At 43.1% G+C, this 18,253-nt stretch overlaps 1 protein-coding gene across 3 annotated transcripts in view; it reads right to left on the bottom strand.

The window, feature by feature from the left end:
- Positions 1–18,253, bottom strand: part of NECAB2 (N-terminal EF-hand calcium binding protein 2) — a 359,662-nt gene that overhangs the window by 28,723 nt on the left and 312,686 nt on the right. For all 3 annotated transcript variants that reach the window (XM_075118339.1, XM_075118338.1, XM_048870602.2), the window contains exon 8: positions 17,635–17,714. In XM_075118339.1, coding sequence (XP_074974440.1) covers positions 17,635–17,714 — 80 coding nt within the window. The remainder of the gene's footprint in view (positions 1–17,634; positions 17,715–18,253) is intronic.

Consider the following 18,253-nt stretch of genomic DNA (forward strand, 5'->3'; position numbering starts at 1 on the left):
TCCCCTTTCAAATGGTATAAAACCTCCCTTTTCTATCTCCAAAGGGTCAGGAGATCTAAGCCCTTAAAAGCGCATATGCAAGACTGGATAGTCTCCCAATGTTGGATGTGGCCACTGTAAATGTAGGAGTGAAATGTCACATTCGGGAGACTCAAGGGACCATTTCTGTGGTAGGCTGATTTCAGATAAAATGGTGACTAAGCCTTGAAACATTAGCAGCAGTTGGCTCAATGGGCAGAGGGCAGGTGAGGACGTGAAAGGTGCATGATAAATGCAATTTACCACTCAAACATAATCGCCACATATGTGACGTATATATTGATATAGAACTAGGCAGGAATCCAACAACAACAGGTGTTCCTCACGCACTGCTGCCTTGTGCAATGTGCATCTTACACAACATTTAAATTAGGTCACCTTCACTGTTCCCTCTTTCCCCCATGCACCCCAGTCTGAACCCTGAATGAAAGCAACTGATCTTGTCTCTAAATGATCCCTCAGCTGTGTGCTTAACTGGTGTCCTGAATTAGAGATTTCTCATATGAAAGAAAGTTAGGACCCTTCACGCATCTATACAGTCTAAGATCAATAAAGAAGGAATTGATTTTTTCCCGTAACCTCTTTTATTAATGGCCTGTAGATATGGTGAGATTTGAAAATGCAGTCAGTGCTGTTTGCCAACAGAGAAATATGATGTATTACTGCATAATATCAACCAACATTACAAAATTAAAATCAGAGATACATTATGTATTGCAGCATATGTATGTACAGTAGTGGGTTAAGTTATCCCAAATATATCTGGTACTGTGGGAATAGGGGCATTGGGAAGTGAGGTGGATACAACCCTATTCACAGGTGTCTCCTCTTGCTAGGAGAACTACCAGATCTTTAAAGTCTCTGAAGCCAGAGGAATGCCTACATAGTATTATCCCAGGCTGCAGTGGGTTTTATGTATCAGTGTGTGATTGGCATTTTTAATCCCTTCCTAGCGCACTGAACAGAGATACTGAAGTCAGTTAACGCAAGGAAGTTTCTTCACTGTGCAGACCTTCCAATGGGGCTCTTATTGTATAACTCAAAATGTCGCTTGCTGAACAGCAAAGTCACCTTGAGCTGAATTTTCAGGAAGTTATTTTACTGATCCAGCCATGACTTGGGATACCAGGGCACAGCTCAGAGCAGCCCTTCTTTCCAGGATCCCACATACAACCCCTTTCCCTCTGAAGCGTCCTTGCTTTGTCAACCAAACCAACCAATCAACGAGGCAAACCTGGCACATACTGAATCAACAGAAGTGCAAGTGGTGTGTGCAAAGAAGCCTTTCATTTATTTCTCCTCTGGCCTTCGGTTGGTTTAAGCTGTAATAGGTACATGAGGTGCTTTAAAAGAAGGGGTGTTTGAAGACTTTTCAGATAAGAAGCTGCATCTCAGAGAAAAAAGAACAGGAGGACTTGTGGCACCTTAGCGACTAACAAATTTATTTGAGCATAAGCTTTCGTGAGCTACAGCTCACTTCCTCGGATGCATACAGTGGAAAATATAGTGGGGAGATTTTTGTATACACAGAGAACATGAAACAATGGGTGTTACCATACACACTGTAACGAGAGTGATCAGGAAAGGTGAGCTATTACCAGCAGGAGAGCAGGCGGGGGGGTGGGGGGGGAGAACCTTTAGTAGTGATAATCAAGGTGGGCCATTTCCAGCAGTTTACAAGAACAGTAGGAGGGGAAATAAACAAGGGGAAATAGTTTTCCTTTGTGTAACGACACATCCACTCCCAGTCTTTATTGAAGCCTAAGTTAATTATATCCAGTTTGCAAATTAATTCCAATTCAACAGTCTCTTGTAGGAGTCTGTTTCTGAAGTTTTTTTATTGAAGAATTGCCATTTTTAGGTCTGTAATTGAGTGACCAAAGAGACATTATCAAGGGTCTACAACCTATCCTGAAGGATGACCCATCAGTCTCACAGATCTTGGGAGACAGGCCACTCCTTGCTTACAGACAGACCCCCAACCTGAAGCAAATGCTCACCAACAATCACACACCACACAACAGAACCACTAACCCAGGAACCTATCCTTGCAACAAAGCCCGTTGCCAACTGTGCCCACATATCTATTCAGGGGACACCATCATAGGGCCTAATCACATCAGCCACACTATCAGAGGCTCGTTCACCTGCGCATCTACCAATGTGATATATGCCATTATGGGCCAGCAATGCCCCTCTGCCATGTACATTGGCCAAACTGGACAGTCTCTACGTAAAAGAATAAATGGACACAAATCAGACGTCAAGAATTGTAACATTCAAAAACCAGTCGGAGAACACTTCAATCTCTTTGGTCACTCGATTACAGACCTAAAAGTTGCAATTCTTCAACAAAAAAACTTCAAAAACAGACTCCAACGAGAGACTGCTGAATTGGAATTAATTTGAAAATTGGATACAATTAACTTAGGCTTGAATAGAGACTGGGAGTGGATGTGTCATTACACAAAGTAAAACTATTTCCCCTTATTTATTTTCCCTCCTACTGTTCTTGTAAACTGCTGGAAATGGCACACCTTGATTATCACTACAAAAGGTCCTCCCCACCCCCTCTCTCCTGCTGGTAATAGCTCACCTTTCCTGATCACTCTTGTTACAGTCTGTATGGTAACACCTATTGTTTCGTGTTCTCTGTGTATATAAAATCTCCCCACTAGATTTTCCACTGTATGCATGATGAAATGAGCTGTAGCTCACGAAAGCTTATGCTCTAATAAATTTGTTAGTCTCTAAGGTGCCACAAGTACTCCTTTTCTTTTTACGGATACAAACTAACACGGCTGCTACTCTGAAACCTGCATCTCAGAGGATTCTCTGGGTCTGGAGGGTTATCTGAAAGAGGCAGGCAGGCAGGCTTTAGGGGCATGACTGCAGCAAGTCAGCATCATTCTTCATCAATTCAGCCTTCAATTCATCACTTAACAAGCACTATCTTGGTAATAGAATAAGAGAGAGCGAGAAAGATACTGGGTGACTTTAGATATGGAAGGCTACTGTGTTTTAGTAAAGTTTGGTTTACAGACCAGCCACATTAAGGTTCCTATTTACACTGCTTTGCTGTGTCTGGAACAGAACAGAATCTGATTTTAGATATTCTATGCAATGAGCATGGATAGAAATCAGCTATTACAGATGGGCAAATGTACAATGCAGCTAATTTGATATGACACTCAGTAATAAGAAGATCTAAGTCAGGTCTATAGTTTGCACACAGTTTTAACCCCAGGCCAAATCCTTAGCTTGCCTCAATCCAGCTCCATATTTGTACACTCTCATTTTGTGTGCACAAAACCTGCATTTGCACCTGCAAATGTGCAAATTGGGTAGCAGTATGTACAACGGCTTGGGGTGCACATCATGCAGGATTGCAAGCACAAAGGTGGAGGATACATGTAAAAAATATCGCCCTTTAGATTGTCACTAGCTATCCTCAAGAGCATTGACAAAGTTCCAGGTCAATGCAATGCAATTTAAAATTTAAAAAATCCACCTAAAGTAGGTGCATTGGGAAAGACTGGCCTGTATGCAAGTACTCAATGCTATTTCCCATTTCCCTTTCATTAACATGTTAAGGAACTTTTCAAGATAGAAAATTGAAGGGAAAAGTAGAATCAGTTAAAGGAAAAATGCCTGGATCCTAGCTGTTCAAAGTGCTCTGTTTGGCTACGGAGTTCCAGCTCCAATCCACAACTCCCCAGGTTGGCAAAGAGTGGAAGTGCTGAAAAGGCAGTGGGCTCATCACAGGCTGCAAGGACAAGCAAGTGCCTTGTTATAAGAGATAAACTCAGTTCACACAATTGGGCTTGAAACTTCCTCAGAGTTCAAGTGTTTGATGATCTGGGCTTTCAAGTCAGATTTCTTCCTGGACAAACTAGCAACAACATAATTTTACTGTAATTCAGACAGATACTTGTATGTGAAACACCAGCCACCCAACAAAAATCTGACGATAACAAAGCCAATGGGAGAAACAAGATAGACTGGCAAACAAATACCAGCTTGAAACTGGGCTTCAATATCCCAGCTCCCCAGCAACAGCACACACAGCCCTGCAGACATAAAACCCAACAGACACAAGAAGGAAACAGACTTTTGCCCAATAGGAGACTGCCAGCAAACCATGGTGTATATTAAAAAGGGAAGGGCTTTTAGATGAGAAAAGCCTGAATCCTGTATTATAGTTTCAGAGATTTTTAAGGCTAGATAGGACCATTAGATCATCTAGTCAGATCTCCTGAATAACACAGGCCTGAGAATTGTATCCAGTTACTTCTTTATTCAGCCAACTAATTTGAATCTGACTAAATTATATCTTCCAGAAAAGCATTCAGTCTTGATCTGAAGACTTCAAGGGATGAAGAATCCATCCTTTCCCTTGGTAGTTTGTTCCAATGGTTAATCTTCTCAAGACTGTACTTTGAGCTCTCCAGCCAGTTAAAGAGCATATAACTTCAGAGCTCAAAAGAAACCTGGGCAGTCCTTCCAGACTGAGGGGAAATAGTGGCATCAAAATAACGCCTTAAGAACGGAGCGGAAAATAAGGGAAACAGGAAGAAGAAACAGGGTTTCTCTCCTCCAACACCTTCACTTCCCCAAGTTAAGGCATCAGAAATGTACAGAGTAAAAGACAACAAGGAAGAGCCCATCGAAATGCAGGCATTATATCATCAGTTCATCCAGTTTCCCCTGTTGCTTCCTAGTACGCGATACAGGAGTCAGCCTTGCTCTTTGCGAATAAAAAAAAGTGAACAACAGCAATGGTAGAAAAACCAGCCGCGGGGCATTCGAAAACTGCATTCTGTTGCCTTGACAACCAAATTTCTAAAAATATTGTCAAGATGAACATTACTTACAGAGCTGCCTTAAGTTGTTATGACAACACAAGGGGACTGATTAAATCCAGTATTGATATGAACACTTTCCCCCAGCCATGTCTTCCTGCAGTCTCCACTACACCAAGTGTGTAATGTAGCTATCCAATGGAAGTCCTGAGGATCCTGTCCTATATTCATTTAATTAGACTAAATTTGAGGTCCCCCCACCCTCAACTATATGATCATTCTGTGGAGCACTTCATAACCTGATCCTCATTTCAAACCACTTGATGGTACATCTCCCCATTCCAAGCTCCCATCTTCCCTATGGCATAGTCCATCTGTTCCAATGGTCCAGAGGCCACAACTGGATTGAACCTTCGGCTCAGACTTAAGCTATAATTTTTCTGATGTTTGGGTTTTTTATTTGATATCAACATACATGTAATGTTGCCCAAGCCCTAGATGACACTAACTCCATAGAGCCCTGCTGTGAATTCCGCTTATGTAATTTAGGATACAGCAAGTATGGTATAACTGCCATATCTGAAAGGCAGGCCGCAGGTGTTCACAGATATAGGAATATAGGCTTCTTTAAAATGTTTCTGTTTATTTAATGTATGCAGTGTTGTTGTAGCCATGTTGCTCTCAGGGTATTAGAGAGACAAAGTGGGGGAGATAGTATCTTTACCAGACCAACTTTAAAATTGGTAAAAGATATTACTTCCCTGACCTTGTCTTTCTGCTTATGTAACTTTCTTTAAGCCACTGGGCTGGAAATAATCAGGATGAAAAATTCTACACATTTTTTGTTTTATTTTTTCATAACAAGCCATTGTGGCATTTTTAAAGCAGGGCCCAGGTGTTCCACGACTCATTCTATCTGTGATACATTGTTATATCTGTGACTGTTCCGCACTGGCATGTGCTGTTAAAATTCAAAGGGCATTGCAAGGACAGAAGATATCCAGCAGAACTAGAGGGAGCAAAGAGGAGGGGTTCCTAGTACACCCAAAGGAGATCTTCATAGAACCATAGACTATCGGGGTTGGAAGAGACCTCAGGAGGTCATCTAGTCCAACCCCCTGCTTAAAGCAGAACCAACCCCAACTAAATCATCCCAGCCAGGGCTTTGTCAAGCCGGGCCTTAAAAACTTCTTCCTTTCTGCACTGCTCATCCCAGAAGTTGCACTGCATCAGAGATGCTAAGGACTGAATAGCCATTATAGACGGAACTACCTTCACCTCGAGAGGTGGTTTATTCAGGTCAAGGGGAGGCAGTTCAATGGGGCAGCAGGAGGAGAAGTTTGCACTGGTGCTGCGTGTACTGCACCTTTTCAGAGGGCACATCTACACTGAACGTGCTACACGGGCACAGCTGCAGCTCCGTAGCACAGACACTTCCTACACTGACGGAAAGGGTTTTTCCATCAATCTAGTTAATCCACCTCTCTGAGAGGCAGTAACCAGGTCAACGGAAGAATTCTGCCATCAACCTAACTGCATGTACACTGGGGGTTAGATCAACCTAACTACAGTGCTCAGGACATGACGTTTTTCACAGCTCTGAATGACATAGCTAGGTCAATCTGAATTTTAAGGGTAGACCAGGGAGGAAGGCTGGGTATGTACTTTTTCCTCTAGAGGTCTGCCAGCGCTATCCAGTATACCCAATCACTGCATCCCTCAGACACTGAATTTACCAGGATCACTGCTGGGAAATCAGTCAGGTAAAAGACCCCCCTATATCACACCTTCAAGTAATATTAGTGATTGTTCTGGACATTGACTCAGGACAGTACAGGTGCTGGACCTAGGGGTGTTCCTGCACCCCCTGGCTTGAAGTAGTAACAACAACCCAAATACAGGGTTTCTGCCTTCAGCATGCCCGCTACAAAAATTGTTCCAGCACCAGGGCAAGGCAGCCCTGAGCCTTCCACATGAATCAGCCATACATTTTCTCCAGGTGGCCCCCCTACATTCCCCTCACAGGCTGAGAGTGCCAGGAATTTCCCTTGAAACCGGGAACTGGCAGTTTACATCTGAACAGCTTTAGACGTAATGAGAAATCAACCCTCTCTTTTCTAGGAGGATGAGGAGTAAAAGGGAAGCCATTTTGGAAGGCAGCATATTTTCCAGTAGCAGCTGCAGCCTTGGCTTTAGGGGAAGATCCTGCTGCATTCCAACGGGCTGGTAAACAATTCAGCTGTGGAAAGCTCACTCCTTTTCAGACTCCAGAGCAGTCAACATTAGTCACAGGTCATTGTTACTACTAGCACTTAGCACTTTGCAGTTTGAGACTATTGACCCCGCTCATCACTGCAGAAATCCTTCCTGCCAGGAGTCCCACACTCCAGCAATAATATCAACAGTTCAACAAGCAACCCCACCTCTTCCCCACTAATGGTGGCAATGTTTAATTACTAGCAACTCCTTGACTTAAATGCTAATCAAAATGCGCTCTCACAGCAATCATGGGGTTGCACCACTTCGTTCTGTGAGAAGGAATCTCACTGGCACTGCCATTCGGCTGTCATTAATATCTGTTTGTTTGCGCTGATGAAAAACCGCTCATGAAGAGTCAGAGTTACAAGCTAAATAAAGAGAAAAGGATCTGCATACAATGGTACAAGTGTTAGTGGAGACTGAAGCTGGCAGGGAGAGAGAGCGTGTGTGTATCTAAGTCTTATGTTGTCCAGGAAGTTAGATGGGGTGTAATTGGCCCTCTGCGCCAGTGTGTCCACGCAAGCCTATTTTGAAGGCACAGATGGTGCACAGTGTTTCTGGCAGCCCTCCGTACAGGACTGAATATCACCCATGGACAACAAATACACAAAAGAAATACAAGGGTTCCAGAAGTGGAGGCTTTGGATCGCCAAACTTCGTCTCCTCCACCCAGTTTCCAAGGCTATCAGATACACACTGACCAAGTCTGAGTCATGTGACTGCGCACCTTCGCAGATAGGTCATCATGAAATAGTTGGGGGAAACAAGGGGGACATTCCTCAGAATGTGTGGCTTCCTCTCTGAGTCCTGATCAGAGAGCAGGTGCCTTCTTGGTTACAGTTAGCTGTGTGCCATGCTGTCTCCTCCTCAGTGACAGACTGCCACCTGCAGCTGCAACCACATCAGGAACGATGTGTGTGAGCGAGAAAAGAGAGCTGGAGTGAAAGTGCTTTGGGTTATGCAACCATACTGAAAGGGACATTGCCAGGAAGTAAAACGTTGGAGGGAAGGGAAGAAGGAAGGGCGTGTCTTCCTCATCCTGCTCTTAATGGTTTTATTTCTGGTTTGACTACAGGGCCCAGATCTGATGCATCCTTACATCCTTCTCTGAAGGGAACCTTCCCAAGGTAGAATCCTCAGAATATGGCTTCCTCCAAGTCACTGCTATTGACCTCTGTTTAAGGATCACCTGCTATCTAACAAAGGTTTCCTGCCCTGAAGTATTCATTCATCAACAAGTGCTACCTGGAGCTCCTCTCTGAAAGTCAGGATATAAAGGATGCACCATATCATCTATTTCCTTCAGCTTGGCTAGAATACAACCTGAAGAGCTCTATATACCTACTTACCTACCCATCTGACAGAGCCCTCTCTCCCCAGGTCACGCTGCCCCAGTACAGATCAACAGATGTGCTTGAACCAAAGCAATCGTTAATTGCCCTGTTCTGTTCATTCCCTCTGAAGCATCTGGCACCAGCCACTGTCAGAAGACAGGACATTGGGCTAGAAGGCGCACTAGTCTGAGCCAGTATGGGCATTCTTATGATTTCATTCAAAATTTCTATTAAAATTGCATGAATACTTTAGAAAATACAAAAATTGGTGAGTTTTAAACTTTGCAAAAGAGAAACAACTTTCAAATTTCGTATTTGTTTGTGTGTATGTGAAATCTCTTGTCCAGACAGCTCTAGTTATATTGAATTATGAGTTATACAGCTGCACTTTAGAGAGGCTGATGCATTAATTTCCTTGTATTTTTAAGTAACTTCAAGGGAGCCTGATGTGTGTGGACTGGTGCCCATTTTTAGCATTTATATACATCTAAATAAATAAATGTACTAAAAAACTTTTTAAAAGTGTGTGTGACATACCGTACCATCGACATGAGAGATCTCTTGTTTGCCCACATTAATGAATGAGTTTGTGATTGTTTGGAATTCTATTTACTGTTTTTTTCTAAAAGCATTTTTTAGCTTATAAAGAGAAAAATAGAAACATCAGTAACAATTTGAAAAGAAAACTGAAACAATTATCTTTTCAATTCGCCATGTATACACACGTTTATGAAGACGGGAAGGGAAAAAATAAAAACCCTGCCAAAAGAAAACCAGCAACAAGAAGTATGGAGAGCTGTCATCACTAATAGCAATCTCAATTGTTGCTCTCTATTTAGTACAATCCATATACCACAGCAGTTCAGAAAAATAAGCGTGTTCTTCCAGAGCAAAAGTAGAATCTTTTTCTCAAATACTAGGTAGGTATTTGGGGCCAGTTTTGATTTCTGGGGATTTGTTTATATCTGTTGTATCTAATGGACACTGCGACCCTTTGAGTCAGATTCTGGACTCCTCTCCAGCCCCTTCCCCCCCCCCCCAAATTAAAATGGGCTATTTTCAAAAATATTTTTCATTTTCTTTAGAAGCTCTTCACAAATGTTACAGGAATGGCAAAATGCCAGGGAAAATTGGACAAACCAGTGAAAGGAACCTTAAAGGGAGACCTGACAACTGAGGAAAAGCTTAACCCTCCCTGGGAACACAGCTCCTTTGACAGGTTTCAGAGTAACAGTCATGTTAGTCTGTATTCGCAAAAAGAAAAGGAGTACTTGTGGCACCTTCGAGACTAACCAATTTATTTGAGCATAAGCTTTCGTGAGCTACAGCTCACTTCATCGGATGCAATCGAATACAGACTAACACGGCCGTTACTCTGAAACCTGTCATTATGCAAGGCACTGCATTTAGCCGTATGGAGTGGAAATCTATCAGCTCCTTTGAGAGACTCTCAAATATCAAACAAACTAGGTTTGTGAAATTTACCAATTTATAAGGAAAACAGAGGCGTGTTGTGGTCTCAAAGAGACATGTTGCTTTTCCTCTCCTCTTGAAAGCAGTTTCTGTGTTTCTCACTTTCAAACACAAGAATGTGGTACTACAATCCCTCTGCAGAGGCCTCCATCGCTATAAGTCTCTATTTTCCTATTCAGCTCAGCGAACAGCATGCAGGGGACTAGGTATGTGTGGGTGTTAATTAGTCTCCTCCATTGTAAAAATGCAAATCAGAACTAAAGAGTTATTTATTTGTGGGTACGAAGCACGCATCCAGCACCCTGTGTGGGACTAGAAGAACCACAATGCAATTCAACAGGCTGAAGGACCACAACGGGATTTGCTCCCCATACAAACTGCTCGCGTCACAGCTTATTAGAACTACAGGGAAAGGGAAAAAAGCATTTTGGAGAACATCCGTTCCCACCAGCATTTCCATCACAACAATAATTCAGTGCTGCAATCAGCCCCCAATCATCTTTCTCCTACCCCAAGGAGAGCTGTGACAATAAATCCTGTGGAACAATCACTAAAGGCCTTGTCCTCATTGCTAGAAAGAAAAGAAAGGTGTCTTTTACCTCAGGGTAACTAGCATGAATGGAGCTATCCTGAGATAAAAACAGTGAAGACCCGGCACTTCAGTTTTACTGAGAGGTAAATAGGGTTAGTGGTGATGAGTTACCTGGTGGTAAAACTGAAGTGCCTGGTCTTCACTGGGTTTTTACCTCAGGACAGCTCACAAATATCAGGCACCCTGAGATAAAAAAGCACCTTTGTTAGCAGTGAAGACAAAGCCTTTATCGGATCTCTGGCAGACCAAGGAAGGACGAGAGGTCCAGTGCCAGAGAAACCCCAGCGAATGCCTTGCTATCAGTCCTCTGCCATTTCTATATTCAGAAGGGGCTGATAGCTCACATGACCAAACCTCAACGGAAGGTGATTCTTCTTCTCGAGTCCCTTAATATTCAGACATGTAAAAGTCTCATTTTTTTCTTTTACAAAAAAAGTTTTAAATCAGTGTTTGGTTAGGGTTGGAAAAACAACCACCAAGTTTTGAAAGAAACCAAAGTTCTCCATGAAAACTGCAACTGTTCCAGCAAAATGTAGTCCGAGGCCACCAATGCATTCCAAACAGGGCAGCAAACTCTCAGCTGGCAGCTAGTAACAAGAACTGGTTTGCATTAGGTGTCACAGTTACTTCCAGAAATCAGGACCGTTTGGCAAATGTGTGGCTTGTGCCAGTCAACAACGAAAAAATCACATAAAAAAGGCAACTGATGGCTGTATTACAAGACACTATGGAAAGTATCAGGCTGAGACATAATTCAGATGCTGTGGCACAAAGTAACACCAGTGGAATAAAAAGCAAACAATTCTGAGATTCATCTGTAAAAGCATTCTATCCACATCAAAGGGTATTTCTCCATCACTATAGCTGGGATGAATAAGACTCTGCTTGGAATAGATTTGACTACTTATAAATGGAGAAAGAAAACTTTACAGAAACAAAGAGGATGCTTCAGTTGATAACTGGAAATGGGTGTAAATGTTCTAATTGCTTATGGGGGATGCAGAAGCTAGGTCTGTGGACCTCTCTTTTCTAGAGAATCACACTATTTGCATAGAGATTGCCAAAGTAGTTTCAACTGTTTTACTTATGCTTTAACTGCGATTATTTGCTTTTGCATTTAAACGGAGACTGACATTTGCAGTACTTTTGCAGTATCAATCTAAGGTCAGGCTTGACAAAGCCCTGGCTGGGATGATTTAGTTGGGGATTGGTCCTGCTTTGAGCAGGGGGTTGGACTAGATGACCTCCTGAGGTCCCTTCCAACCCTGAGATTCTATGATCCCTGCTCTGAAGGGGAGGGATAGCTCAGTGGTTTGAGCATTGACCTACTAAACCCAGGGTTGTGAGTCCAATCCTTGAGGGTGCCATTTAGGAATCTGGGGCAAAAATTGGGGATTGGTCCTGCTTTGAGCAGGGGGTTGGACTAGATGACCTCCTGAGGTCCCTTCCAATCCTGATATTCTATGATTCTATGAATCTACTGCTTTGGCAGATCTTTATCTGAGGCTTAACTTTTACTTATCTAGTATTAGAGGAGGCTACTTTTGAAAGGGAATATTTCCTCTATTCTCCTCTATTCCTTTGCCATGGAATGTGTCTGTTTATTGGGTTCTAAGACTATTTTAAGTTACTGTAAAATTATTACATTTCTATTAAATAAATACTTCCTGCAGTGACACTGAATAAAGATGTAGTTTTATTTGTCAATCACTAGACGGAGTCAGAAAGCCTAAATCAAGGACTTTCCCTTTTAAAGTTACTGTTAGATGTCATCTCACTTTACAGTTCTATAGATATATGTTTTATACGGTTTTTTCAGTTTTCCTAGTTTTCTCGGGGCTGTAATGGGAGTAGTCTGCCTATGACATTTTCAGCCATCCAGAACAAGCCTGACATTGATTCGCTGTGAATTCACTACAACCAACTATGCCATTAGACACTTCCTCAAAGGCAATTTACACTTTGATTGGCTGGAGTTCTGGTAGCTCCTTTTCTCCTCCCTCAGACCCATGTGATTTATCTACCTTCTATCATAAGCAAAGTAACCAATCTATAAAGGGATAGGGATACTTCCGGTCAAAATTCTTCTAATTTTCATAAAGCACCACAGAAAAATAAAAACATGCAGAATTTTTTTCCATTTACTTTTTTCTTCTTTTCCTGTAAGCTTAGAGAATGATCAACATTTTAATTTTAGCTGGATGCTTTTGGCAATTTTTTTCTGTGATTTTTCAACCAGCATCAATACCCACCCTAGAGAGATCACTTCCCTTCCACATATGATGTTGCATTTGGGACCAGCAGTGGTCAGACCTGCCAAGTCAGATTTCTTGCCTCTTCTCCCAGCCTTCAAGGAAACTCAAGTAACAAACTAGCTTTTCTGATGTGGGGCTCAGTCCTCAACATGGGGGGATTGTATCTGTAGTGGGAGTGTAATTTGACCGTGTTAAGAAATATACCTGGCATTTTGATATTTGATCATCTTCCATCTCCCTGGCTTCTCTGAATTAACAGTATTCAAACTCAAGCCTCCTCATAAGACAGCTCTAAGCAAATATTTCTCTCTCTCTCTCTCTCGTTGTACTGTCTATTATTCTCGTTTGAGCTTTTTTCATTTTGGAAATCTGAAAGGAGAATTTCCTGGGGCTGCCTTGGAATTTTTCCATATTGTTTCCCTCAAGGTCAGCAAGCAAACACTTCTCAGCTCTTGGGTTTTTAACGCTTGCCTGAAATCCCAGCATGCTGAAAATGTCAATGTACTTTTGAACCAAAATGTAAGGGAAGGGCAAAGCTAGCACAGAAGATCTTTGAGAGCTAGCCAAGGTCTGGTTAACCCTCCATGGGAAAGATGTGCAAACTCCTGTTGGGGTCTACCAAGTCCATAGCACAGTTGAAGAACCAATCAGATTTCTTAGAAGCTGAGTAGCTCTGAAGAATCTCCCAATACACGGCTTTATGGGTAATTAAAGCCCTAGAAGAAGAGATGCATGTTAAATTGGAGGCGTGTGCGCCTTGCCTTTCGAAGCCCCAGAATAAGCTACCAGCCATTGAGGAGGAGCTACAGACTGTGAGGCAAAACTGCATCAGTTGAAACAAGGGAGGTTGAAAGCGTCGAGCACGTATCCATGGTGCTAGTTAAAGAAAATGACTCACCAGCCGAGAAGAAGATGGGGAAACAAATCGAACTATATGTTAGAACCTGAGGTTATCAATGGCACCAAAACCAGCATCTAGATGAAAGATTCATTTGAACTCACTAGAATTTAAAGTGTGGCTCTACTCCGGGAAGTTACTAAAAACAGGATCATGGGGCTCCACGTGTACTGTCTTGTCGAGAATCTGTAGCAAATTTGCTTACTTTACAAGTAAAAAGGATGTATTTTCTGACTGCAGACTCACCCTGTGTTATTTCTCTCTGGTCCTTCCGGATTGTCCATTACCATCACTATTTTTTAATGACTCCTGTTATTCCCAAAATTAGGATTATTGTATTTGAATAGTGCCTTTCATCTAGAAGAACCCTAAAATGCTGTACAAACTTCACAGACTGATCCATAGCAATGTAGGCTCATACTGTCATGTGGAATTAAGTGAGAACTTCTTCATATACATTGATGGCATGATATTTCCCGAAGTGATTATAAAAAAAAAAAGTTATGAATACATTGTGTGGGTTGGATTTATACTGTGTACACACACATACACGCACTAAAATCCTTCAGAAAAGTCTGTAAGCAGACTCAAACTCAACCACCATGAAGTACTTCAGCATGCAAGAAATCTCTGATGGTGGAGCTACTTTTTGTATTAGCTCACCACCCCTAATGAAATGCTAAAAGAAAGCTCAGCTCAGAAATGCTGGCAGCAACTTGTGCAGAGGTTGACAAGAGAGGATGGTTTAAACAAGCTTTAAAATATACCGGTCAATCAATAGGCTTCTAGAACCTGGATACCTAGCAGTGTCTAAAGCAGGGCTAATTTATCTCCCTTAGAAAGACTGCTGATTGTAATGATAGTGGCACACAGACAGAATAATTGATAAGGAATGCTTGAAGATTGCTTTTAAAAATGAATGACTGTAAATCTGTTGTAAGCACAGTAGAATATGGGGCACCCAGCTATTAGGGATGTTACTGAATTAAAAAGTGCTGACATTCTGTATAGTTTATTCAGGTGGTAAAGTTGAAGGCCTGACCCTGCAAACACTTACTGCTGTGAGTATTAACTAGGGACAGTGTGTGCAAGCAGTGCAACAGTAATTGTTTGAAGGATTATGCCGAGCAAATCCAAGGCCTTCCTCTGAGCACCTAGCTTATGTCTACACTGTAATTAAAAACCCACAGCTAGCCTGTGCCAGTTGACTCAGGCTTGTGGGGCTCATGCTGAGGGGCTGTTTAATTATGGTGTAGACATTTGGGCTCGGGCCCAGGCTCTAGGACCCTGCGGGGTGGAAGGGTCCCAGAGCTCAAATGTCTACACCACAATTAAACAGTCCCTTAGCCCAAGCCAGAAGAGCCTCAGTCAGCTGGCATGGACCAGCCATAGGTGTCTGTGACGACGCACCCCATAAGGCTTTATGGAAATATGCTTACGAATGTATATATGACATACCTTGAATATGTTTTATGCTACATATGCCATGTACCATATCTCTGTAAAGTTTATAATCTTCTGAATCTATTCCTCCTATCTGTATACATGTATAATTTTTGTATTCAAAGTTATGAATATTGGCTGTGTACTTGCTTGATTTTAAGTAGCCTTAGTAAAGCATTTGGTCAGCTTCTTGAGATAGGAATGTGCAAGTTAAGTGCCCAATCAAGAAACACTTAACGGACAATGGATCTTGGAAGGCTCCAATCCACATAAGAAGTCTACTTGAGGACGTTCAAGGTAGCATGTGAACCATGGCTGCTACCTGTAAGTTCTGAGTCATGCATGGACGTGTGACTTGCCCATGTGACTCCAAAACTCCATCTTGTAGCTGGGATTCTACAAAGGGGGAGAGAGGGGCATCCACCCACAAGAGAAAGTCTATTTAAAACTCCTGGGAGACACCCCCCCCCCCATTTTGTCTTCAGCTGGCTCAAGAGATAGCCTCTCCACCCCCCAAGGATACCTGAAAGAAACTGGAACAAAGGAGAGTAACTACAGGGGGTCTGAGTGATTGCTGGACCCAGACTAGAAGGAGACTAGTCTGTAAAAGGAAGCTTACTGGAACACCTCTGAGGATGAGGTTTTATCTGTATTCAGTTTTCTTACTGTATTAGACATAGACTAATTCTATTTTATTTTGCTTGGTAATTCACTTTGTTCTGTCTGTTACTACTTGGAACCACTTAAATCCTACTTTCTGTATTTAGTAAAATCACTTTTTACTTATTATTTAACCCAGAGTATGTATTAATACCTGGGGGGGGGGGGGAGGGGAGGGCGGGTCAAACAGCTGTGCATATCTCTCTATCAGTGTTATAGAGGGTGAACAATTTATGAGTTTACCCTGTATAAAAGCTTTATACAGGGTAAAATGGATTTATTTGGGGTTTGGACCCCATTGGGAGTTGGGCATCTGAGTGTTAGAGACAGGAACATTTCTTAAGCTGCTTTTAGTTAAGCCTGCAGTTTGTGGCACATGGTCCAGAACTGGGTCTGTGATTGTAGCCAGCAAGCATGTCTGGCACAACCAGGCAGGGTTTTGGAGTCCCATACTGGCAGGGAAAGCAGGGGCAGAAGTAGTCTTGGCACATCAGTTGGCAGCCCCAAGGGGGTTTCTGTGATCCAACCTGTCACAGTGTCTAATTGCATTGTAAACATATCCATACAGCAGATCCAGAGGTGTTTTAATGGACAAGAAGAAGGAGGAGGTAATATTACAGAGGGCAGGGACAGGGAGGTATGGGTGGTCCAGAGGATCCACTGCTGCATGCCGCATCTTCACCCCAGTGTTTTTTGGGGGGAGAGGGGCATGTAGGGATCCACAGAGATGACTTCCTTGTCCCTCTCAGCATCTTTGCCTAGCATCTGGCCCAGCTACTTGGGCCATGCAGTGTGTAGAGCAGGGCTGGGCAAACATTTTGGCCCGAGGGCCACATCTGGGTATGGAAATTGTATAGCAGGCTATGAATGCTCACGAAATTGGGGGTTGGGGTGTGGGCTCCGGCTGGGGCCAGAAATGAGGAGCTCAGGGTGCAGGAGAGGGTCCAGGCTGGGGCAGGGGGTTGGGGTGCGGGGGGGGGGTGAGGGCTCCAGCTGGGGGTGTGGGCTCTGCGGTGGGGCTGGAGATGAGGGGTTGGGGGTGCAGGAGGGTGCTCCGGGCTGGGACCAAAGGGTTCGGAGGGTGGGAGTGGGATCAGGGCTGGGGCAGGGGGTTGGGGTGCGGGAGTGGGGCAGGCTCTGGACGGTGCTAACCTCAAGCAGCTCCCAGAAGCAGCAGCAATGTCCCTGCTCCGGGCTTCTACGTGGGAGCTCGAGGGCCAGATTAAAATGTCTGGAGGACCAGATGCGGCCCTTGGGCCGTAGTTTGCCCACTCCTGGGGTAGAGGATTTGCCCCAAAATGAAAGGACAAAACAGGCTTCTTTTTTTGTTTGTTTGTTTTTTGGATATAAAAATTCCAGTGCAGCATTTGTAACCCAAATGCTGCAGCAGTGTACTAGTGCACAAGGGCCAGCTACTCGTCTGTTTTCATTGCCCAAAGTCAGCAAAGTGCAGAATGTAAGCACACCTAGTAAAGACACACCATAAATGGTGACAGGGAATTGGATGCCTCAGGAGTAATCAACAAAGGTATCACTTTTAACAAGCAAGAAAAGTCATTTTTAAGAATATGATTTTTAAATTGACAGTGTCCCGTTCAATATTCTGAACCAGCATTAATTGGCCATGCCCTTTTCTGCGGGGTGTGAACATTTTTGTTGACTCAGACCCAGTGCGGTAGCTGGTGTAAATGCTCGGGCGTGGTAATGCGTACACAAATACTGAGGGAAAATGGCGGGGCAGGCCTTGGCTTAAGAATGCAGCACTCACAACAGATTTCAGCGTAGCAGCCGTGTTAGTCTGTATCTGCAACAGTCTCCCAAACTGAAGAATATCTCGACTGTGAGATTTTCTAGCCAAAACCTTGAAAAAGCCTCTTACCTTATTTTCCAATCTTCCAATCAGTTCAGCTAATCTGTTAATCTGAGCTTCCAGCCCTTCTTCCTTGGTTTCTGAGGAACCTAATGTAAGAAGCCAAGTATAAATACAGCAAAAAAACGAAGCCTACACGTACATATATGCTCTGAGCATATAATGAAGGTGCTTAAAAGCAGGTTGGTTTCTTAGTTTGCTCTCTGAAAGGGCCTGATCCAACTCTCCCAGAAAGTCAATAGAAAGACATTTGAGTTTAGTGCTGGTTTGAGCCTAGTACCAATATTTAGCCTAAACTGAAGAAGGGAATAGAAATTACTGTTAAAAAGGGATATGTTTACACAGCAGCTGGGAGGCGCAATTCCCGGCGCAGGTAGACATCATGCGCTAGCTCTGCTCAGGCTCGAACGCTAGACATAGCAGTGTGACTTTGGTGGCTGCAAAGTTATCACCAAGACCCAAACTTTCCCAAAGTCTGGATGTAGAGCTTTGGTTCAGGTCTGTGTCTCTATATAATTGTAATGGTCTTATTTGATCTCATTTCATTTTTAGTTCTTCAGCAGGAGATCAGCTCCCCTTCTTAAGGAAATGCAGGGGCCTGCATTCATGTCCTATTCAAGTTAGCTTC

Source organism: Caretta caretta, chromosome 12, assembly GCF_965140235.1.
Source record: "Caretta caretta isolate rCarCar2 chromosome 12, rCarCar1.hap1, whole genome shotgun sequence".
Lineage (NCBI taxonomy): Eukaryota > Metazoa > Chordata > Testudines > Cheloniidae > Caretta > Caretta caretta.